The following is a 25,128-nucleotide window of genomic DNA, read 5'->3' as shown; positions in this document are numbered from 1 at the left end:
AGTAAATAGCTGGAAAAGTAGACTTTGTTTGCATTTGGATTAGGATTTTTTCTTAAGTCTTCTATTCTGGTATGTCACCTTCAGTTTCTGCTGGTGGCATCTGAAACAAAGAATTTAATGTGGACTTCTTATCTTTGACTTAAAACCAGTTACAGTTTGTGTAGAGTTCAGCTGACATTTTCACTGTCTTAGTAGCAAGTTGGGGTTCCTATCTTGTGCATTTCCATGATGGTATCAGTTTTTTGTCTTTAAAAACTGCACATGGGTTTTAGAATGAATGTTCTAGGTAATGACAACAGAAATAGCTATCTGTAGGGATTTCTAAGCTTTTCAGGGAGATGGTGGGGAAAGCCTGTTGGCTCTGCCATTAGATTTTTCACTCCATATGATAAACTTCTTCCCTTTTTTCCCCCAATAGCAAATAAATCATGGTCAGTTGGCATTCACACTGAACTGAGAGAGGCTAAGCTAAGTGAAAGAAATGTTCTGCAACCTGAATTTCAGGAATAGCTGTATAACATAAAGAAACATCTAGGTTCTAGCTTTCCTTTGGAGGAAAATAAATTGTGTTCCATGTTTTTTAAATCAGAATCATCACACTCTCCTTGCGGGTTTGTTCATACCAATGCTTACATGGGCGTTCTGAGTCTCTTTAGTTTTGGAATTATCTGCTAAGTCTTCAGTACCAGATATCAATATGGCAAGGCCTCGCCTAGATGGAAAAGGTTGACTCCTAGCTTTTTTTACTACAAAAAATATTTGAAGTTAAAATAAATGGAATTTGATCGTAATGGGTGTTTGGAATGTTTTGCTTGTATTAGCAATTCAGAGATTTTGAGAATTCAGAGGAGAGCTGCAGTGATTAAACAATTTGAGGGTGGGGGAAGCTTTCTAGGGAGACATCAGCTGAAGAGATTAAACTGCTTAACAAAACTTTGCCGAAGTTTATTGTCATTGCTCTAAGGAACAAAAACATGAGGACTCCAGATTTTCTCAGACAAATACTAAAACATTCAGTTGGTGGAAGCTGAAACAAATATAGACTAGAAATAAGATTACAGTATATATTAGAAGTGGAAAATGTGCATCGGGCAATTTAAGGATTTTTGTAGATTTTTTTTTTTTTCTCCGTCTCTCTACCTTTCCAATGAAGATTGGGCTACAGAATGATTTGAAAATACTGCAAAAGCAAGGAAGTACTTGGCCTGCTTTAATATAGGATACCCAACTACATAGTCCGTAAGGTCTTTGTTTTTAATTGCCAAAATTATAAGCAGGTAAGAACCATTTACCTTTTCAGTGGTGGATATGTGCAACCTCTTCAATGTAAATAACAAAGCCAGGTTTTCATATGTAAAACCTGGTACTAACAGCAGAAGATTTAGAAGACTTAGAGGTCATACAGTAATGTTGGCCACAGTGAAGGCTGCAGTGATGGCTACAGTGTTTCTGCTGTGTTGGTTTATGCTGCAATGTACTTCCTTTTCCAGGAACTTTCAAGTATTAAAAGTAAGTTTGGATTTCTGAACAAGCTTTGTTTAAGTGTCCCCTTCCTTTTTAGGTTTTTGTTGGTAAGATTCCCCGAGACTTGTATGAAGATGAATTGGTACCACTGTTTGAGAAAGCTGGTCCAATTTGGGATCTGCGCCTCATGATGGACCCTCTTTCCGGTCAAAACAGAGGTTATGCTTTCATTACCTTTTGTAGTAAAGATGCAGCACAGGAGGCAGTCAAACTGGTGAGTAACTTATTTTCAGACTGGACAAGATAATGTAAACAGCAAGCATGTTGGTAATCTTCTAGATAATGAAGTCTTTGAAGTGTTTCATTAAAGCATCCATTGACAGACTCAATTTTACTTTCTTAAAAATTGCCTCCTGATTTGATTTAGTATATACAAGTAACGTTCTACTTCTAGGACCGTAGTCTGCTATAGCCTACTGCAGTCTGCTGGAGTACTTGGGTGATTATAGTAAGAGCTTACTTGATTACAACTGGAAAATATGTTCTTTAAGCTTCACCGTGTTTCAAGTTTTATCACCCTTCCTATTATAGAAAGGTAATTAGAGATGCTTTGTTTTGCTGTTACTGCTGCTGTGGAGGAGGTCTCCGACTTGGTGCTCTTCATGGTTAACAGTGGCCTTTAGTTCTTTCCAATGGTAGTTATGCAGTCAGCTCACTACATGCAAACCCAGCTTGGCCTGCATCTGGGTGGTTTGGCAAAGGACACAGAGCGATCCCTAGAGAGTTAAAATGAGAGACAGCAGTCTGATTGGTTCATTTGGCCTTGCCTCTGCCTGAGAGGAGGAAGTAGAATTAGGCAGATCAATGCGGATCTCCCAAGGTTTTGGATATGGCTGTGAAATACTGCTTGTACTTTGAACCAAAACAGGTGAAATGCTTTATTTCATTTGCCTTAGCAGAATTCATCTGATCCTGTATGAAGAAGCAGGGGAAACCTAAACATCTGGTTAAGCTGCAGGGGGAAAAAAAACCCCGCCAAAACCTAGAGAAACTTAAGTGAATCTATTGCATTGCAAAGGCTTCAGGAGATATTGCCTCTAAATGTTCCAGTGTTTGTTCCCTCAAATATTTGCATGTATTTAGAAATAGTTGGAGTTGTTATGTTAGGCTCTTCCAGGATGGGGAATTGCATAGAATCATAGAATCGCTTAGGTCGGAGAAGACCATCAAGTCCAACTGTTAACCTAGCACTGCCAAGTTCATGTCCGAAGCATGGCCTAAGCATGTCCCTGCTTAGGCTGTGTTTCCTTTCTAGAACCTACTTGGATGTTTCCTGAAGGATAGGCACAAAGTATGTTTTTGCAATAGACTGCTTCTGGGTTTGAGTGTTTGAAGATGGTGGATATAAGTTACTGTCACTTATGAAGGAAAAACTATTTTGAAACTTTTTTTTTTTTTAAACGAAGTTGAAGGCGCTCAGAGTTGTTACTTTAAATTTTTACTGATTGAGGGAGATGAAAGGGAAGATGCTGAAGTGACAGGAAATTTTTTCTTTTTTTTTTTTTAAAAAGGGTTGAACTCCTGTACCTTTAAAGACCTGTTGGGAGTGTTGGTGTTCAGAGTAACCCAACTGTGGGCACAAGGGCACAAGCATGAAGCAGTGCGCTAAATGTTTTTTTTTACTGGGAAGTTTTAAAACTTAACAGTGAAATTTACAGAGTCCTAGCATTTACAGTGTCCAAAAAATCCTGGCGGTGGGCGACGGGGGGGACAAGGTCACACACTGATTTGTACTTTTGAGTATCTCACAGCAAATCTGCTCAGTGTTTAAAAGCTATCAGAGTAAAGTGGGAGAGCTCATAGTGTCTATAATGCTATGTGTTTGCTTATTAATAACAGCAGCAGTGACTGACATTGAGTCCCAGCACAGGAAGCAGTCACCAATTGTCTAGAAAGATCTTTGCAGTCTGAGATAAACAGTAGGTGAATGAATTCACCCCACGCAATTTGTATGTCTTACATGTTGTTCCTTGTACATCAGTTTCTTTGTTGCTTTCCATTCAGCAGAACTTCCAAAGTTTCTATGGAAAAACCTAAGCTCGGCAATGTTCTTCCAAGTGAATGCTGACTCAAATACTGCTGTTCTAGTAATTCTATTGCAATGCGAACTCAATATGCTATGTATAAAAATAGTAGATCACGAAGAAAATCAGAATCTGATTTTATGATTTTTGGGGATCTTTTTATCCATATGGTTGTGTATAAAGCAAATGAATGGCTTTTTGTTTTCTCAGTGTGACAACTATGAAATCCGTCCTGGGAAGCACCTTGGAGTATGCATCTCCGTGGCAAACAACAGGTTATTTGTTGGGTCAATTCCAAAGAATAAGACTAAGGAAAACATATTGGAAGAGTTCAGCAAAGTCACAGGTAAGACCTTCTTAATGAGTTTGTCACGCTGATCCCAAAGTACCATTCAGTCTCTCGGTTTTGTAGGTCTAGTTATTTGACAGATGCGTTCAGCTATCATTTAAACTATTTCCAAGTTGGATTCCAAGTTTGTTTCTGGTAGAAATGTTATATATCAGATATATTTTATGGTGGAGTGTAAAGGGACTAGTGTCTGTTTTACTGATTGTTAAATGAGTGATGTTGTAGGTTTACAATTTGAGGTGGAAGCGGCACAAATTAACTCGGGGAAAAAAAAGTGAAGGTCCTTATTCTGTTACCTGTTCTAGCTTACTGTTGAAGGCTCTGTATTTGTAACTGGATCTACAGTAGATTCTGCTTTCACAACTGAGAAGTTTTTGGGGACCCTCAAACAAATGTATTGTTGAGGAATGATGGGGAGGAGGGAATACTAAATCAGATTGGAGGGAATGTTATTGTAGAAATAGTTAATGACAGATTGATTTCTGACCCAGTTCGTCAGTGGTGTTCCTCAGTATATGCAGGAAGTAGGAAGAAAAGAAGTCAGCTCATCACTGGAAGGATGCTTCTGCTTTAAATAAGAGATTGAAGTCTTGATCGCCTGCTCTTGTTCCTGTAGGAGAGTACTAACCTACTGCTTCTTTTTTAGGATTGCTATTTATAAGTACTTCAGGGAAATGGTGAAAACAGAAGGTGAATATTCATTTAGTTATCTCTCCTCTTTCTGGAGAGATGTGGAAGAAATTCTTTCCAGCTTCCCCTGGAGGCGGGGAGATGCCACATATTAATGTTGGCTGCTTTTCAAAAATGTAAAAATGGTAAAACAAAATACAATAAAATTACACTGTGTGAACTGTTCAGGATGATGTTATGCAGGGCCTAATTGTGAGGTAAGTTTGTTCTGGAGAATTTCACCCACTAGGTGACCTGTTTCTGGGTAAATTGGATGGATATCTGTTACTTGTTTTGCTTTTCTTGTGCTCCCTCCCCCTTTCAGGTCTGAAATTCAAAGGCTGTGTATTACAAAAAAACAAGTGAAGGCATTTTAGAGTAGACTCTAGATTCTTCCCCCCTCTCCCCCCTTCCTCTTGAGGCTTAATACTAAAGACCTGTTTTTCAGAGGGTTTGGTGGATGTAATCTTGTATCATCAACCTGATGATAAAAAGAAGAATCGAGGATTCTGCTTCTTGGAATATGAGGATCACAAGTCAGCAGCACAAGCTCGCCGCCGCCTAATGAGTGGGAAAGTAAAAGTCTGGGGAAATGTTGTGACAGTGGAATGGGCTGATCCAGTAGAGGAACCTGATCCAGAAGTCATGGCAAAGGTAAAGAAACACTTGACTGGATGCTCTTGTCCTTTGGGAGGAATTTCTTTATGCCATAGTGACAAAGGTTTGTTCCAGCTGAGCAATGCTAGTTCTGGGGCACAAAAAGGAGTTACAGGGCATGCAAACTGCCATGGTCTGAGCACTGCAAATTAGTTGCCTGTGTTAGAAACGTGCTGTTGTAACCGACTGTTCACATTTAAACTAATAGTGTACAGGGTTATCCTACTGGATTGGCACATCAGTCTGTTCATTACCCGCTTCTGCTGATAATGAATACTAGGTGGGTATTTTGTAAAACTATTTTCCAGAGTGAGATGAAGATGAAGTTCAGCATAGGGAATGATGTGCTCTTTATCCCCATGTTTTGGGATAATTCTTTGCTGCTCTTGAGGTCTATTACTAAAATTTTACTGGGATTTGTAGCATCCCAGAAGCAGAAAATCAAAGTTGGATATTCTTCTGGTCATGGAAGGGAACTGTGGAAGGAGAGAAGTTGTAGAAACTTCATACAGGTAACTACAAGGCTATCTTTTTTGTTGTTGTTGTTGGGTGGGGTTTTTTTGTTCGTTTTGGTTTGGTTTTTTTGAAACGGGTACAAAATTTATAAGGTTACCCAAAATTTCTTAATGCAGAGAGGAAGGGAATAACACCTTATTACTTTATGTTCGTTTCCTTTGAGGTTTGACTTTTAAAGATTACAGGTTTCATTCTCATTTTTTCACCAGGTGAAAGTTTTATTTGTAAGAAACTTGGCCACTACTGTGACAGAAGAAATTCTTGAGAAATCCTTTTCTGAATTTGGAAAGCTGGAAAGAGTAAAGAAGTTGAAGGATTATGCTTTTGTTCATTTTGAGGACAGAGGTGCAGCAGTGAAGGTAGGTTGATTATTCTTTCCTAGCTAAATTGATGTGAGCAGTTTATTTTGTACAAATGGTTTTAAGAAATTTCTTTACAGTAAATATCTAGATAAGATAATTTGTAGAGCCCTTTTAATAAGGTTCCCATTGTGAGAATTTTAACAGTAATAATTTTGTTCCTATGATTTCAGTAGCTAGGAGGATGTGAAACTTGGAAAGGACAAAACTATAGCAAGTTAACAAGTAGACTGGAAAAGAGGTGTAGACCAATGCAGGAGAATCTAGAGAAGAGGAAAAAAAAAAAAAAAAAAGATCAACCTAGACAATTTTTCTGAGGAAACACTGACAGAAGGTATCAGTTGTCTCTCAAAGACCCCCATTTAAAGGCTGTGTGTAGTTTTGGAGTGACAAAAGTATTGAACAGAAATTGCAAGGTAATTCAAAAAATGCCTTGTGAAGGGGAGATGAATGGCACTAGCAACTCCCTTAATGCATTCCCTATATTTAACTCCACATGCTCCCTAGAAGGTTTCTTCTAAATGACTTTTTAAACACTGGAGGTCATTATTGTAAGCTTCAAAGGTGTCTTCCTTTGTATCTAAGAGCAGTTGAGAAGGTCATTAATCTCTGCTGTTTGTATTTCAGTGGATTGAATTCTAAAGAAATTACTCCATCTGTTTTTTTAAAACCATAGTTTGTGGAGAAGGAGGGGGAGGAAGTGTTTTGCACCTGGGAGTCTTGAGCAAGTATATTGTATGTGGCTACACAGACAGTTCCAAGGCTCTTTACTCAACCTTATTAAATCGTTTTATAACCATTTCATCGCTTACAATTTTCCTCACCAAAACAGGGTTTAGAATACTTGAGTTTGGCTTTAGGATGAATGTCACTCATGTTTAATGAAACTGAAGTCAGTTTGGATAGGTTTAGACTATGTCCAGGAGAGAGGGTAAGAGGTGGTTGGCAGAAAGGGTAAGTCAGCAACACCTCCTGACAGGTTTTATTGGAGAGCGTTTAAAGCTATACTACAGTCCCTTCCCAGTCGACCTTACTTCTTAAATGCTCTGTTAGATTTGAGCAACTGAAAACTTGTAGCAGGTGAAAAAAGATAGAGCAAATGCAGTACAGCAGAGCATCTCTAATGCTCGACTTCTCTGAAACAAGCTGGAGTACTACCACATCTGCCCCATGTGACTGATTTATGGGCACTAAATAGGTTTATGAATTTTGTGAGATATTTTTGTGTATGGGTGTGGTGTTTGTTTTTTAATGAAAGCATTATTATGATATTAATGCATGGAATGCATGGAATTGGTTCATTGATTCCAGTGTCTACTTATTCTCATACCTTCCTTGAAATAAATCACCATTATCACTAATGGTTTTGAGGCATGTAGCTGTACAGACATGTAAAGTCTTTGTTAATGCAAATATTAATACCCAGAAAAGTTAAATGCAAAGCAGATAATTCCAGGTAAAGAATTGGGGGGTGTAGTCCTAATTGTACTTTGTATATCTATATTAAGTTTTCTTTGTGTGTGCATCTGATAATTACAAATTACACATTACTTTTCTGGAGGATTCTTGCCTCACTTGCTGAGATCACCAAGTTTCAGTAATTCCCCCCCCCCCCCCCCCCCTTTAAGTATGTGTCCTCAGAAATATTTGATTTTGTCAGAGGCACTCATGTAGCACATTTCAGCTAGCTAGGAAGCCCAAATATAAAAATGCTCTTTTTCTCTTCTCTCTGCATGTGCTTTACCTGGCTTACAAGTACATTGAGTGTTCATGTCAGTGTGAGTAGTGAGAACGTCTGTCAATGTATTTCTGAAACATTTCTAGGGGATATAGGAACATAAAAAAAGTGATGGTATCACATCTGATTTTTTTTTTTTTTTTTTTTTTTAGAAATTATGCTCAATATGTTTTAATCCCATTCCTTTACCTTATGATATAAAGAGAGTATTTTTTTGAATGCTGCTTCACTGTAACTGGTGAATAAAGTGGGATTTGAAAGAATAATATGTAGCATTCTGTTTAAGTAGCAGAGAAACAAAGCACGTGGCATAGTTCAGGCTGGAGCAGCCCAACCATCTGGTTTCTTTCCATAAGTTTTAGTTTCCTTTTGAATGGAAACAAATTCTTAGATGTTTCTCTTCTAATTTTTGTACAGGCTATGAATGAAATGAATGGGAAAGAGATAGAAGGGGAAGAAATTGAAATAGTGTTAGCAAAGCCACCGGATAAGAAAAGGAAAGAACGTCAGGCTGCCAGACAGGCCTCCAGAAGTACTGCGTGAGTGTTCATTCTTACACTACTGTAACGCTGCAGAACGAAGTTCTGCGGTAAAATACGAGCTAGTTCAGAAGAACCTAAATGACTTTTCTCCACCTTGTGTATTGTTAATCAACAAGGGGAAATTTATACTTTATTTTGGGAGGTTTTTGAAGATAAATAATTGCATGTTTCTTTTTCTTAATAGGTATGAAGACTATTATTACTACCCTCCACCTCGCATGCCACCTCCTATTAGAGGCAGAGGCCGTGGAGGCAGAGGTGGATATGGCTATCCCCCAGATTACTATGGCTATGAAGATTATTACGATGATTATTATGGTTATGACTATCATGACTACCGTGGTGGCTATGAAGATCCCTATTACGGCTATGATGATGGCTATGCTATAAGAGGAAGAGGAGGAGGAGGAAGGGGTGGGAGAGGTGCCCCTCCACCACCTAGGGGGCGGGGAGCACCACCACCAAGAGGTAGAGCTGGCTATTCACAGAGGGGGGCACCCATGGGACCGCCAAGAGGAGCCAGGGGTGGGAGAGGGGGTCCTGCACAGCAGCAGAGAGGACGCGGTGCTCGTGGAGCCAGGGGCAACCGTGGGGGCAACGTAGGAGGCAAGAGAAAGGCAGATGGGTACAACCAACCTGATTCCAAGCGCCGTCAGACCAACAACCAGCAGAACTGGGGCTCCCAACCCATCGCTCAACAGCCGCTCCAGCAAGGTGGTGACTATGCCGGTAACTATGGTTACAATAATGACAACCAGGAATTTTATCAGGATACTTATGGGCAACAGTGGAAGTAGACAAGTGAGGAGGGATTGAGAATATTGGAAACATAGAATTGGCTATAGCTCTACATCCTTCAAAACAAAATTGGCTTAATGTTTCATCCTTCAGTAGCGATTGGCTGCCATTTGTATTGGGCTGAAGAATCACTCTATTGTGTATATACTCGAGTCTCTTAGTTTTCTTTTTTCATAAACGCACTTGGACATTACTGGGCTTGCAGAATTCCTGAACTCCATATGGGGTTTCAATGCTTTTTATCATTTTAGGCTTCATTTTAGCAGTTTAAAAGCAGGAATGGCACACTGTTCAATCATGATTTTGCAGAACCTCTGGTTTCGGACAGTTTCCTTTTTTTTTTTTTTTTTTTTTTTTTTTGATTTGGGATAGACTACATAGGAGTATGCTGTACATAAAAGTAAAAGCTAGTGCTTTGTCTTAGTAGTTTTAAGAAATTACAACAAATTAAGTTTTCTTGTATTGAAAATAACATGATTGTATGTTTTGCATTCCTAGAAGTAGGTTAACTGTGTTTTTAAATTGTTATAACTTCACACCTTTTTGAAAATCTGCCCTACAAAATTTGTTTGGCTTAAAACGTCAAAGCCGTGGCAATTTGTTCCTTGATGTGATTGTATTTCCAATTTCTTGTTCATGTAAGATTTCAATAAAACTCAAAAATCTATTCAAAACATTACCTATTTCAAATTCAATTGTGTCCTAAAACATTATTTCATTGGTAATTCTTGGAAAAACAGTGTTTTCAAAGTATAACTGCCTATGTGAGTGATCAAATTCATGCAAAATTTCTTGTGCTTTCCAACATGTAGCACTGTGGACATCAGACTGAAAACTAGGAGAAATTACAGATAGCCCAAAGGGCACTCTTCGTTTAACTGCTGTTCAGTAACTTACCAGCATCTAATTTTGAAACTTTTTTTTTTCTTTTAAAAAGTGTTGAAATGTATCCAAACATTTACGGAGATCTAATTTAAACATAATCTTCTAATGTAATGTGGAGAAGGAAGCAGAGCCTACAATGGTGTTAATTTTGTTCCTTTTTATTATGTACTGTGGAGTCCCTCTAGAGGCTATTCTGTTAGGATCCAGCCGTATTGTATTATTCAGCGTACAAACACATAGGGAAATGGTTTTGATCTCAAGCATCTTAGTCTAATTTAAGATAGTATTTGACTAGGAATGAGAATTATAAGCCAGGTGCTGTGGCACAGTAAACTAACTTCTTGCTACAGATAACATACTCTCCATATTCTGGTTATTTCTGTCTTAACATTTTAATTTGATGTTCTGCCATGATGAACAATTTGCCTTAGAATTCTCATGCCTTGTAATAAAGGCTGTTTAAAAAAACCCAAAAACCGTAATATCTTTTGGGGGCATTACTAGCTACATTATTGGGGTATTATGTGTTGCTTTGACCCTTGTCTTGGACATTCCCAGATGTCAATTTTAACTGGCAGGTCATGACATTACTCTTCTGTTGCATCTGAGCCATTCTGTACCCCAATGAAGAACATTTGCTTCTCAAGAAAAGAGAGAAACAAACGGATTTAAACGTTCTCTAAAGAAAACTATTGCTGGACCTCTAAATATCCAAATCAAATACGTTACTCATACTTGATTTGCAGCATTCTAAACACAGACTATTGAGGAAGTTAAACTTCAGTGGTCATACTCCTCCCTTTGTCTTCTATTCCTGTCTGGTGTCTCTCAAGTGTATTATGTCAGAATGTAAACAGAAAGATGAGCTTTCCCACGCTTTACTGTTGTGGGTCTGGTATATAATTGCATGGTTTGAGTTTTGACCTGAATTGAAGTGAGGATGTATCTCTGGTTCTCAAAAATGGGTTGCCCCTGTGTCAGGCTCTTCCTTTCAAATTAATAGAATTGGTCATAAATAATTTAAAGTACTTTTCAAAATTAGTATCTAGTATGTTAAAGCCCTTTTTCTTTTTGTTCTTTTTTTTTTTTAACTTCATAAAGTTGACGGGGCCAAATCCTGTTCTCTCTGTTCCTTACTTGAGCAGTGAAGTCAGAGGGGTATTGCCTGAGTATGCGTTTCAGGCTTTTGCTTGTGGTAAGGATCTGGCTTGTAATTTCATTTTAATGCAAGGGTTTGCTGTCCTGTCAGTATGACTTTTAAAGCAATTATGTAGCTTTTTGTGGCATTGAGCAGAACCCTGCAGTCACAAGACGTATTTGCTTTTCAGTAATCATTGTAAAGAGGTTCTGGTACAAGGGAGCTTAATTGGAATACAATTTAAAGTATTTTCCATCCTGGAAGAAAGATAGTGTTCACGTACGGCACGTTTGTTAGCCCAGGAGAGGTGAAGTGCCAGTGCATGCTTATGGGGGGTGTGGGGTGGAAGTGAAACATTTCAATTATATTGTTTACAAAACAACTAAGGAACAAAAATGTTAAAATTGTCTTCCTCAAGAATTGTAAAGCTGCCTCTTGTATTTATTTCTCCCCAAACCACTATTTATCCAAATATTTTTATTGAGTGAGAAATGAGCTATACATTTTTATAATTGAAAATTAAAATCAGTAAAAGTTTGTATTTACAAGATATACAGAGTTCTTCGATTTACATGATTTATGGATACTCAAATTCACCATTTAAATTTGCAGCAGTGCTTTACTGAATCCTTAAAGATAATGCGTACTACAACTTACTCAAGTAGTGGTGTATACGGAACTTGAAGAACTTGACAAAATTATTGGAAAAAAAATTATTGAACAAAGATACCGTAGAACAGTGGAAAAATCTACCATGCCTGATGACAGATACTCAAGGGAAGAATTTTACACTATCTCCTCAGCACAATTTTGATATATAGTCAAAAAATAAATTTAAATTTACCCTCATGCATCTGTTTTGATCGTTTCTTCAGTATAATTTAGTAAAAATCCTCTTATAGAGTATGTTGAAAACGGATTTCAACTTGCAAACCAGTATTAAACTTTTTATGAGTGTCCTGCTGGCGTTGGAGGAGGAGCCATGAAATGGGATTTTAATAATCATTTGATCACTCATTTATAGCAGTTGCTTAAATGTCTGTATTGATAAGGTGTTGACTCAAAAATAAGTAGGTTGCCAGATTCCTAGCAATTCCAAAAAGATTTTTACAGCTGTTATGTTATTATAGACCGACTTTCACATTAATAACAAAATCAGTTTACTAAACTCAGCTCTTAATTTTACTAATTCATTAAACGTAGTCTGCATTTTTTCAAAGTGTTAAAGGTTTAATTTTGTAGCAACTGTTTATTTTCAGGACTCAGCTTCTGTAGTCTAGTTATTAGAAAGAACGACAACTGCATTGCTTAAACCTTTTCAAAATAAACTAAGTAGAAGATCACCGCATGATTTTGGTGACTCTGTATAAAAACCTGACTACTTTTTTGTCCCCTCTGCATTTGGATGTGAAGCCCATTTCTGTATTTTGAACTATACAGAAAAAAAATACAGAAGGCACTCTTATTATAAGGCTAGCAGAAAAATAAATGTGAAGTATTAAGCAAAAAGTCTAAAAACCTCTTAGTAAAACATGTTTGGCACCTAGACCTGTAGACCCTAATGCAGATGTATGTATTTTCAGCAAGACTTAACTGTTATCCAAAAATGATGGTGGCCCATACGTAGAACAGCAAGGACCCTACCCTACAAATCTGTCATGAATACTCTTTGATCGTGCATGGCTTGAGTTGGAGTACTTGTGTGATTAAGGATTGCTTGTACAATGAAGGTTTGCCAGATTGAATTCTGTCATTCACATGAACTGCTTAAGTAGATCAGAGCCTTATAGAAAGAGTGTACCAAGCTGTGTTTCCTGTTTTTTCTAGAGGGGAAAAAAAAAAAAGTTAGAGCTTCTGTTAACTTAGAATTTGAATGAAGCTGTTGTAGTCTATTGGCTTAAAATGTCTTTTGAAACCCAGAGTGTCTAAGCTGAGCGTTATATTAGTTGATAAAATGTGTAGAGTAGGGGGGAAAAAAAATCATTCGTGTTGAAGGGAAATCTTAAGCTTTTGTTCTCATTCAAACAAAATGGTCAAGATGGATCTGCAGTATTTGGTTATTGATCAGGAATTTTAGAAATTTTAGAACAGGAGAATCCCTCTGAAGAATGTTTTGACAACTTGGAGGTTACCAGAAGCTCTGAAAGACAGTTCAAAATATATTGCATCACATTTTCTGATGTCCAGAAATCTGCAAGTGTCAATTTTGTATTTTAACTCCTTCCTTTTACCTGACTATCAGGGAAGCGTGGTTGAGGCTGACCTGACATGTCATGATGTCGACTTGCTAGGTGGGGTTCGCAAGGGACATTAACCTTGGAGTTATCGGTAAGACAACTTTCTTTCTAATTTTGTTCAGTAAGATTGAAGGGCTGGGGTGGGAGGAGGGAGGAGATGAGCTCCACAGACATGATCACTGGAATATTGTTGAAAATCTGCCATTACCGTGGAGAGATTCCAAGCACTGAAGGTAAAGGTCAAATTTAAATTCATCCATGTGCAAGAGGAGCATGGCATAGGTTCTTACAACTGAAATCAATTTGAAAATAAAGATGACTTGCGTTTCAAAAGAAAACTGGATGCTATTTTAGGGATGCTGGAAGCATAAATGATTTTTAATACTTAAATTTTTCCTCTGTGATTAAATCCAGGTATGGGTGGGGTTTTCTGGTGGGTTGGGTTGGTTTTTTTTTTTTTCCCCCCCCACATGAAAAAGCAAAGAACTTACAGCACACTTCTTCAAAGTCTAAGAATGCTGTTAAGAAATGTGTCCAAGTAGATCTCTGTAAAACAATAAAATTTTATCTTGAAAATAACAACAAAACTGGCATATCATGAGTTTGGATCATTTATCTATTGAACACGGTCATGCTTAGAAGGCATTAATTAGAGAGAATTGCCGTTAAACCAAGGGACAGTTGCAGTTGATCCCATTATAAAACCACTGGGTTTTAGTAATCATCTTTTTTGTAGAGGGCATGATACATTGGTTCCAGACAGACAAATAGCAAAAGCTGAAGAACAGATTTGCAAATCAAACTTGAAATACTTGGACATGTTGAATCCTTCATGGCACCTGCTCATCTTGCACGTTTCCTCAGCCAGAAGTGTCAAGACCTTTCTTTTCCCAACTGTACGTTTTACGCAGTACTTTGAAAGGAGCAGAGAAGTTGGAAGGAGCTTACTAGGCTATAGGAGCATTCCAGGTTCAGTCTGTCTTTATTGTGGAACTGAATAGCACACCAGTGCTGACACCCAACTACAGAAGAAATGTAACTGGTGAGTAGAGGTATTTTGTAAGGATTTTTCAGATATGAAGTATTTGTTTAATTCCAGATAAACTTTGCTTGGTATACCTTGATTTGAAAACAGTTTCAATCACACAAAGTCATCAGTGCTGTTTCACTTGAAAGATCTTAAATAGAAATAAGAGGATCTCTTTTTAACTCTGGATTCTCCAGTCTGCATGGTCACACAGAGTTACTGATAGTAAGAAGCATCGTAGGACTTGTTGAGTATGCGCAGGTGGCTCATCTCTTGGAAATGAAGCAGATGACAAAGTTGTTATAGGAAAAAATAAAAACCTGAGTGGATTGGCTTTTGCATATGTGGAATTTAAAGATAACTGTAGGAATGCACAATGGGCTCTTTTCCTTTCATAAAACAGAAACATCAGTCTCTTATCAGTGAGGTTTATGAATTTGAAATACAACTTCAAAATATTTCTGTGATTATAATCTGCAAAATTGCATTAAATGCAAAAAAAAGAATGAAGAGCAGACCAAACTTTAGTTCTGCCCTCCTTGCTTAAAGTACAGCTTCACTTTTTTCCTTCCTTAGCACCAGTGAGCATGCAGTCTTGCTCATTAATTTTCCTGTTGAACTTTCTGCAGAGCTTGTGTAAGTGTAAGATACACAATTCCTTCTCTCTCTTTTTTTAAAATCTTCACAGCAGCCTCTGTGAGAGGTGGTTGTATTTCCATTTTAATTTCAAGGAATGAGTACCCGTTGCATCAGTACCTGTTTATGTGACATTATTCTGACATACCATCAGACATTTCAAATTCAGTGTGCAGAAAATGCATACCCAACTTGAATTTAAGAGGGGATGTGGTGTAAGCATTAATTTTGTGATAGGAAAGGAAATCTAATTCTGGAGAGCGTTCAGCTGTCTTAGCAATGGATGGTCTTTTTCTCTTTTTAAATTCCCTGCTGTGCTGCTTTAACTTCTACAGAAAAAGGGGAAGTGAAATGCTGCACAGGCTAAAAGTCCTGTGATTAAAAATAGTTCAAGTGCATAATTGAAGATAGTATCGTAATGCATGTACTCAGGAGAACTGAATAAATGTTGCACAGGCAGTAATTTGACGTTTCTTCTGCTCACTTTTTAACCAGTTCCTGGATGCACACTAGTTTCTGAAAGAATTCTTTGAAGCGTGTTCTAAGGTGCTGTGCTGAACCCTACTTTAAGAAATCAGGTTTTGAAACTCAATATATTGAACCAGTGAGGTAGAGAATGAGTCTAACTTTTTGCTGGTAGTACCTATAGAACAAACACCAAAAAGAATAAGAACACCTTGTTTTAAGTTTCATGTCTGTTTTATCAAGACCAGAGATCTTGAACTCGTCCTTGCGCATTTTCAGTAAAAATCAATTGCAATTGCAGATTTTTCTCCCCATTGTTCTAGGCGAGCTTTTTCCTCCTTTTTTTTCCTGCTCAGTGCTGGCAGTAGCAGCACTGAGATCACAGGACAGGAATTCTTTCTACTCTCAGTATCGTGCATCCATGAGATGGTAGCAGCTTGGAGGAACCATTGCAATGAGCTTTATTTTCATGCAAATCCTTACTGAGTGACTTCTGCTCTGTAACATGCAAATACTGGAGCCAGTATGCAGCTTATCTGCAAGAATTTAATATGCACTTATGTTGAAATGCTACTGATCTCAACATCCAAACCATCTCAGTTAATATGATTTTCCCAGAGATTCTGCTCTGAGGTCTGATACTCAGCGTGGAGCATTCTGCTTTGAACAGCAGGAATAGGTTACAAGCAGCTGAAGACAACCTCCTGAGGTGCTAATGAGCAGCTTGGCAAAGTATATTGGTGTTGCTGTTAATTCAGTTATTGGTCACTGACACCTCCACTTACCCAGTAAAACCTAGAACTGAACACACATGATTCTTCCTGTAAGGCAGCAGGTCAAGCCTGTAAGTGTTTTTTTTTTGTTGTTGTTGTTTTTTGTCTTTTGGGGTTTTCTAAAATGTATATTATTATATAATTACATATTATATGTTTTATTTAGTTAGTTAGTTTAAATTTTATTTATCACTTTAATTCTCCATTGAACAACCAGCAGTAGCAGCTGTTCTTAGGGTATGAAATATGCATTACAATCTTCCGCATGTTTCCTATTTTCTTTGTTTCTGTTGGTTTGCTGGCTGTTCCTATGCACTCAGGTTGTTAGGTTGTTTCTAGTTGGAGGAGTAGGAGCAAATGTGTTCTGCTTATTTTTCTCTTGAAGGTATTGGAAAGAGGAGAGGTAGAAAAAACATATAGCTGAGGAAGTCTAAGGCTGCAGCCCATTATCAGCAGCTATGAGGGGTCCTACTTTGAGTTAGAAGAAAAATTTCCTTGTCTGCCTTCTCTTCTCTTCTGTTAAAGTTCGTATTGAAGAACTTGCGCTGATCTGGTACCTCTTAGCAGATCTTTGTTGCAGAGCTCTCCTGTGAGCTTGCTCCGAGTGGGAAGTGTACTGGAAACTCCTGCTCTGAAGGCTGGGATGCGCTTAAGGTAGCTTTATTCTTTTTCAGTGCAAAGGAATAAATTACTTTGTTAAATAAAAATAAATAAATAAATAAATAAAATTACCGTGGATGTCTTGGGCTGGTTCCTGGTACTGTGCATCAAATAAGAACAATCTTGTTAGATGTCTGTGAACCAGCTGCTAAGCCTTCTAGGCAGTTGCACACACATTTCCTTCCAAAGCTCAACTAAATTGTCTGATCGAAGTACTCCATGTTAGTAGATCATTTGTAGAGGAGAGGCTTTAACATCTTTGTAATACACTAATCCATAGATAAATGTATGGATTAACTTTTGCATGTGATGCCTCAACAAGATTAGTTTTTCCTTTGGAAATGTAAGGAGTCTCTTGTGGGTTTTTTCGACAAAATAGCTGTTGGTCAGGTGTTAGTGCATAGACACTTCAGTTAGCCTGTTCTCTGTCTGCTAGTTATGTTCTACCTGCATGATAGAAGAGATAGGATTAGTTCTTGTCCACCAACTTCTGAAAAGCTTCTGAGCTTCAATCAGGAATACTTTTGAAAGTGTTGGAGCAAAAGAGAGCAGTGGCTTGATATGCTGGGGTGTATAGACATTTTTGATACCAAGGAGCTACGTAGAAAAGTTAGATTAAACATGGTGTCTTTAAAAATATTTTGTTATAAAAAATTTATATGGGTGGGGCAAAAGGCTTTTTCTCCTCCAAATAAACTTTAAGTGCTTGCATTAAAAACTAAAGGAATATAACCCAGTTTAAGTGATTTGTACAGTTTCTATGCACAAATCTATTTTTCCGGTCATATGATCAGTACCCAAAACTGTCTACTGGGAATTTAGTGCCTTCAGGAGGAGGATTGCATGAACCGAAATTCTTGCAACTTATAAAAAAGGGATCTCGGAGGATTTACTTGGGGTGAGAGAGAGAAGAGAGTAGACTGTTGGGGAGAATCAGGCCCTCAGTTTTACCAGTGCTGGATAGTACATAAAAGGCGGCTTCTAGTCTAACCCTTTCTCAGGCCTTTTCCAGTTTCAAAATGTAGCAGTTTACAAATAGTTAGAACTACCTTGTCTCAGTTGAAACAGCTTGTGAAGTTGGGTCAGATTTCCTAAATGACACTTGATGGCCTCAGACCTGCAACAGTCAGTGGATTATTTTCCCAGTTAAATTAACATTTAGTGCTTGCAGGTCTTCTTAAGAAAAACAAAAACAACCAACCAAAAAACCCAAAACACCAAACAAGGAAAGCCGACGTGGCCATGCCCACAGCACACTTCATACTGGGAGTCTTTACCTTCTGTATCTGTGAAGGGCAGAGTGATTTGCAGTGGTGGTCCTGCAGGTAGGTGTTAGTTGGTCAGATTTATGGAACACTCCACTAATGCAGCAGTTCAAGAACGTACATACAGCTGATCATTTTTCAGGAAAAGTTAGTTATTGGCAAGGATGGCTATAGTTGCATGTCAAGTTTGTGGACTCTTGTATGGAATGCTTGCTGTATTGCCTCTCCAGGAAGAGTAAGAGAACTATGAATTCCTTCTGCTTTCTATTTTTGCAAGCATGGTCATTTTTCAGGTAGTTGATAAATCTGTTTGTGCTGTGGTGGGGGTTCTGTTACCACATCTGTACTTGAGGCTGTTTCAGGAAAATCAGAGTTGGAAGGTGTTTGGCAAGGTGTTTGTGGAACTCTAATGCTGAGATTCCAAAGATCTAATACAGTGCTAAAAATGAAACCAGGACGATGATAGCTAACTGGCATTCCTTAGGATTACAATTCATGTTCAAGAGGGTCAAAAACTGGAGTGGTATACATCATAAAAGGGTCCTTAGATAATGTGGGCACTATTCTACTTACTCCAGATAGTTGAGCAGTAGGCTCGTAAGTAAGCACAGTCATGCTTACTCCAGAAAGTTGAGCAGCCACCTTTATTTGCCTTCTGTTTTCCAACAGTTCTGGATTCCATGCAAAATTTTTGGTGGACACAACTTTAAAGATGACTCTTATCATAAGCATTTCTGACAAATACTTGTTTTTCTGCCCCACCCATATTCTTTCAGATACTATTTAGGGGTTTACTACAAAAGTCCTACTAACTAATAGCTAGTTGGTCTCTGTGCCGTACATTTTGTGTCAGATTTCCGTAGCTTTGATTTTCTGCATTGCTGTACCTTTGCAGGATGGTAATATATTACATGTTAGAAAGCAGTCTGTAGGCTTTTTGGTAGACTGTTGCAGAGCTGAACACATAGGTCAGAGGAAAAAATAAACTTCATGTTGAAGAGGGAGTCCTTAGCAGTGTTTCACAGTGAACTTGCTGCTAGCAGAATTTCTCAGCGACTTCTCATTCAGATTCTAAGCGGTATTTGACCATCAGTGCTGTTGCCCCTTGTTGAAGTGAAGTGTACTCGCTGCTTGCAGTTCTTGCTACTCTGATACTGTGCAAACCAATTGATGCTAGTAGAGATGTTGAATTTAAAGTTCCTGAGAAGTGAGAACACTTAAAGCCTTAATTGTAGTATTCATAGCTTCTTTCTTCTACTCTTTCTTTACTGTCCCTTCTTGGATTGGATGTACACTTCTCCTTGTCTGTCTGAGAGAGAGGAAAAGTGTTACCTGCAGTATCTTGGATCTGTATAGCCAGCAAGCTACAGATCCAAAGTTCAGTTGCAAGGTTTAAGAGTTTTTTGAATGGGCCTTGCTATTTTTCAGACTAGTTTTTGATGTGGTATGTAAAGGTCAAAATACTGCAGGATTCTTTTCTGTGAATTTCTTTGATATTATTACCTTATCTACATGAAGTGTGAGATCTTGAGTTACTAATTTTGTCAGAATTTCTAGATGATGCATGTTGAACAGGAATGTGGACATGTGCTTATTAGCTAATTTTGCATTTAATTTGCCCATTTTATGCAAATAAAAATTCATTATTCCTCATGTCTGCAAAGCATTAAAACATGCATTTCCTTTAATGTTCTTTGTAAACATTAAATATGCCACATGTTTCCTCGTGTGTAATTTCTCTAATGGTGGTCCATAGAAAATAAATGTACTTTTTTTTTTCTCCGCTTTTATTTGTTGCTTGACAGACTCTTGGTTGTACCGTTTTTAGCCTTTTCTCTCATGTCAAATAGATGTCTTCCACCATGTGCCTTACGAGTGTGTTTAAAAAGGTGTGCAGCGTAGCGTGTGAAATCTAAAGGTCATAAATTAAATCTATTTCCCTGGGCCAAAGTGGGATATGTGCTATGAAGACTGCATCTTCCACATTGCAAGAGGCTGTTCGGATGCGAGAGGCAGTTCCACAAATGTAGGTCATCTTTTCTTTTTCATTGGAAATAACTTCAAAAATCCTTTTAGCAACTGAGCTGAGATTTAAAATAGAAGCAGCTAGAGAACATCAGATGTCTGACTGTATCAGTGGAAGTTGCTGAAATGAGATATAAATGTGCAAGTACTTGAGTAGCTCAAAATGATTTTTCTAGTATATTATAAGATCTGTGTAGTATGGGAATGGCAGTGTGTTCATACACATGGAAGAAAAACAATGTGGTTGTCCAGCTCTTAGTTGCTGTGATTAGCTCCACCAGTCCCTCAAACAAGAAACAGTAATAATGGATTTTTAAATTAAATTTGAATTTAAGAACTAAACTAAAAATCAGTGTTCTTCTGTTATAGCACAAAGTTCAGAGTCTAGCATGGAGGGTTTAGAGTCCAATTCTGTGGTGGGAATTGCCATCCTTCTCAGAGGCAACACTTACTTCTTTAACTTTACTAATTTTAACTTACTTGAACTCTTTCCATTAATTCAGTGTTTTCTGTTCTTAATTATATAAAAGCCATAAATTTGAGTGCTTTGGGATTGAGGTATGGTAACCTAGCTTTCCTTTTTTTTTTTTTTTTTTTTTTTGGTAGGCTTGTCTTGTTTTAACTGGCGACTATGATTGAAAGCATGTGTCTGCAAATGTGATGTTTTGAGCGTAAAGATTTTCTACTGAGTTAGGCTTCTTCCGGTGCTGTTTGTATGAGAGAAGAGTTGAGGTGAATTAGTTAGGAAAGTTTTCGACTCAGTACTTCTACAGAAAGACTAACCTTTATTTAGAAAAACAGGAGGAAAAGGAAAGTTGTACATCAGACCAGTATATCCAGTCATCTCCTTCATTAATGGAGTTTATTCTCCCTTTGGAAGATCTCTTAGCAGTGAAGGGTGTAGTTTGTCTCAGAGGTATGTAACTTGTTCAAGCTGGCTGGAACAAGTATTTTGTGTTCGAGTGCACACAGGTCCCTCTCATGAACAAAACCGAGTTCACTCATTTCTCACCAGCAGTAGGAGACTCTTCCCATTAGGAAGTGGCAGTAATCCTTAAATATACAAAATAATGAGACTAGTGTCCAGCCCTTCCGGCTTATTGTCTGTAGACTCTGGCTCCATACTATGGGAGCTGCAAGGTGCGTACAGCGTGCTCCAGAGAGCCACAGGTGGGGAGCTGCACTCCAGACCTCCCAGAGGAGGACAGTGGCAGTTACTTTGGGGATCCTACCACTCTTGTTGTGACACTTTCTTCTTCCTCCTGCACTTCTGTCTGGCATGAAGTGGACTTTGAGTAACTCTCGAGAAACTTCTGGTTTCTGAATAAACCCTTCCCTAATCAGCCAAGGTATGAATATGGTTAATTCGAGTGTATCCCACGTCTGTTTGCATTGCATTTTGATGTTGTCAGTGGAAGGGACCGCTACGAAAGCAGAATGTATTGAACCATGCAACGTGTCGAGTCTTTAAGAATCCCTGTCTATTAAAATACAGACACAACGGTAGTTTCACAAGTGAGTAAAACTGTATTTGACATGAATATTTCTGGAACACCGCATGGTTCATCTCTTCAACCACCTATTTCCTTTCCAAGAAATTGCAGTGAGCAGCATTGTTTACTAATCTCATATACCCAGCCGTTAATCTTACATGAATAGACTTGTTTCTCCCAGCTTTTGCATTTTAGTTTTAAGGTGCGCATCATAGATGTATACATTAACCACTGGAATAAAACCTGTAGAGTTGATTATATGTTCTGCCCTTCCTAACACCATACGTATGTGTTGTTTAACCAGTATTAAGTGATACAGCTCAGAGAACTGCACATGTGGTGTATCCAGTGTACCAGGAAAAGAAATTGAAGATAGTATGCCTAAAAAGGTGTAAAGTACAAGAACAGTCTTAATAAAGATTATAAAAGAACCATGTTCTCCTAATATCCTTTGTTTAGTACAATATATCAAGTCTGGATCATTCCATGTAGTCCATCCTTCCTGCTGGTCAGATTGGGGATGTTCATCCAGACTTGATGTAGTCAGACACCTGTTTATCTGAAGAAATTTCAACAGCCAAGTATTGGAGTTTTTACTAAGTTTAGGAAGTGGTCGTCTTTTTTTTTTTCACTTTGTCCTCTATTTTCTCATCCAGAACTCTTTATTTGACCAGCTATCAGAAGGAAGTTCTTCCAAACAGTGATTCCTATCATCTCGTATAGATCAGTATCTAATGATGCAGTTTCACAGATGTTTGAGTTTGTCAGTGCACTGTCAATGCAAGAAGCCGTCCTTTCTAATGCAGGTATTTCTTCTGCTAGTGCTGTAGTCTGCATTGGGGGACTCATCTAAGATAACACTAAGACTTTTCTGGTTTGGCTTTAGTGCAAGTTTTGTGTAGGGTTGAGAACAATAGCTGTGGAAGGGCTGGAATACTGCTTTTGTATGTCCCTAGAACTGTGGTCCCAAGTAGATGCTGTAGGAGAATGACTCGTACAACCTATTTCTTCTCACTAACTGTACAGGGTTAAGCGTGGTAGACCCCATCAATTACCATGTGACTTTCTGAATGGGAAATGCTTCTGTTAGTGTGATTTTTACAAACTGGGAGCATGTCAGTTACATCTCCTTGATGTTGCATGTAGCTGTGTTTTCGTGTTATGCAGGCAGGCATTCCTTACCAGAATGAGTCAAGGGTGCCATAAAGAAGTTGCCAGGAATTCAGCAGGAAGGCCAAGACAGTGAAATAGGTGAAATGATTTCAGGCGTCCAGCTTAAAAGTGCAGGAAGTTAATGATGGACAGTTCCCCAGCTGGGGACCACAGCTGACAAGTTCTTTCTTTGTAGATTTTCCTTTGAGTTAAAAACCAAAATAATCCGGTGCCAATGCCCATGCACAAGGCTAGAAAAAATGAGTGATAGAGTGGGATGCATATCCAGCAGATAGTGCCTGCTGTTTCTGCCAGCTGAAGATAGGGAGTAAAGCAACTGATAGAGATCTGTGTGGGTCAGTGGGGGAATTCCACCCAAAGACTGGAAAGATGTCAAGATGTGGCATCTCTTGTGCATTGCAGGACCTTTTTGAAGGACTCTATTCTGTCTAACTCTGTGCTATGAAATCAGGTGGTAGTCATCACACTGGAGGATCTTGCCATTTGACTTGAATATCCCTATAACGTATCTGAAGAACATGCTTGGACTGCGTGCTCCTGCAGCGAGTCATCTTGCTTTCCCAACAGTGTGCCCATCACAAAACCAGTAGACCTTATTAGAGCACTTCCACTTTTGAGATGTGTAAATCAGGCAAGTAAAAGTCATCTCAGATTTTTGAAACGAAAATGCATGTGAAGTCTCTGAAAATCCTGAATCACAGTAAAGATTTTCTTTACAAAAGAACTTTGCATAGGCAGTTGAAGGACCACATGGAGTAACATCAAAGTTGCATTAAAAGAAATCTGATGTAGTGAGATCATGTAGTCTTGGTCTTCTGTGTTCTTAGGTGTTAGATTTTTCTAAATATGATAACTGGGGACAAAGTAGCAGCAGTATTTGGGTAGGGAGAGGAAAGCCTGACAAAGTTGCTTGTTGTTTTTTAAGAAATTAACATCTGTGGGTTTGGTTTTTTTTTTTTGGTAAGGGAATGCTTGCAGTGCACTGTATCTTTCCATTTTAGTATCTTCCTCTGCAGTTGGATTAGTCCCACTAGGAGGAGGGTACCCTTTCTGAGTAAGGATACAGGGTAAACTACAAGTGTTTGGTAAAAATCATGACAGCAATGGAACAGCTTTTTCTGGTGTGAAATCTGAACTTTCAAAAGTAACAAGTTGCTTGTAGGCTTGGTAACCAGCAGAGGAGTAGCAAGTAATAACACTAAACTATATCTATCCTGTCTTCTACAGCTGTGTATGTTTCAGGTTGAGGTCCTAGGGATTGCGAGCAGCCCTACGGAGAAGGACTTGAGGGTACTGGTGGATGAAAAGCCAGACATGAGCCGGCAATGTGCGCCTGCAGCCCAGGATATGGTTGGCTTTCTGGGCTGCATCAAAAGAAGCATGGCCAGCAGGTCGAGGGAGGTGACTCTGTCCCTCTACCCCTCCTGGAGCACTGCATCCAGCTCTGGGGTCCCCAGGACGGGAGAGACATGGACCTGTTGGAGCGGGTCCAGAGGAGGCCACAAAAATGATCCGAGGGCTGGAGCCCCTCTGCTATGAGGCCAGGCTGGGGGAGTTGGGGTTGTTCAGCCTGGAGAGGAGAAGGCTGCGGGGAGACCTGAGTGCGGCCTGGCAGTGCTGAAAGGGGGCCTGTAGGAAAGATAGGGACAGACTTTTTAGCAGGACCTGTTGCGATAAGACAAGGAGTAATGGTTTTAAACTAAAAGAGGGTAGATTTAGAGTGGATATAAGGAAGAACTGTTTTACACTGAGGGTGGTGAAGCACTGGCACAGGTTGCCCAGAGAGGCGGTGGAGGCCCCATCCCTGGCAACATCCCAGGCCAGGCTGGACGGGGCTCTGAGCACCCTGGGCTGGTTAAAGCTGTCCCTGTCGCTGCAGGGGCTGGGCTGGGTGGGCTCTAAAGGGCCCTTCCAACCCAAACTATTCTGTGTTTCTGTGAAGCTTGAAATGCAAAGAAGTTGTGTGTTTCACATCTCTCTAACCATCATCTATTTCTTACAAAGCTTCCAAAAAAATTAATGCGGGACAGACCACAAGGGTGTTTCGTGTAACTTCTTTTCTATATAAAAATGCGTATCTTTTAGATACTGAGCTGGATCTGGCAATAGAGACTGTGAGCTTTGCTCTTGATGTAACAGGAATATGGGGGCTACATAATTCACATTGCTTCTCTA

The 25,128-nt window shown here is 38.8% G+C and overlaps 1 protein-coding gene across 2 annotated transcripts in view; it reads left to right on the top strand.

The window, feature by feature from the left end:
* Window positions 1-24,326, top strand: part of HNRNPR (heterogeneous nuclear ribonucleoprotein R) — a 40,406-nt gene extending 16,080 nt beyond the window's left edge. For both annotated transcript variants that reach the window (XM_075722089.1, XM_075722088.1), the window contains exons 6-13: window positions 1,562-1,738; window positions 3,759-3,894; window positions 5,015-5,220; window positions 5,949-6,098; window positions 8,254-8,375; window positions 8,563-13,527; window positions 14,173-14,478; window positions 24,181-24,326. In XM_075722089.1, the coding sequence (XP_075578204.1) occupies window positions 1,562-1,738; window positions 3,759-3,894; window positions 5,015-5,220; window positions 5,949-6,098; window positions 8,254-8,375; window positions 8,563-9,175 (1,404 nt within the window). In that variant the 3' untranslated portion in view covers window positions 9,176-13,527; window positions 14,173-14,478; window positions 24,181-24,326. The remainder of the gene's footprint in view (window positions 1-1,561; window positions 1,739-3,758; window positions 3,895-5,014; window positions 5,221-5,948; window positions 6,099-8,253; window positions 8,376-8,562; window positions 13,528-14,172; window positions 14,479-24,180) is intronic.
* The last annotated feature ends 802 nt before the right edge of the window (window positions 24,327-25,128 follow it).

This window comes from Pelecanus crispus, chromosome 16 (assembly GCF_030463565.1).
Source record: "Pelecanus crispus isolate bPelCri1 chromosome 16, bPelCri1.pri, whole genome shotgun sequence".
Classification (NCBI taxonomy): domain Eukaryota; kingdom Metazoa; phylum Chordata; class Aves; order Pelecaniformes; family Pelecanidae; genus Pelecanus; species Pelecanus crispus.
Note: the sequence above shows the minus strand (reverse complement) of the source record. Positions and strands in the feature narration are given on the sequence as shown.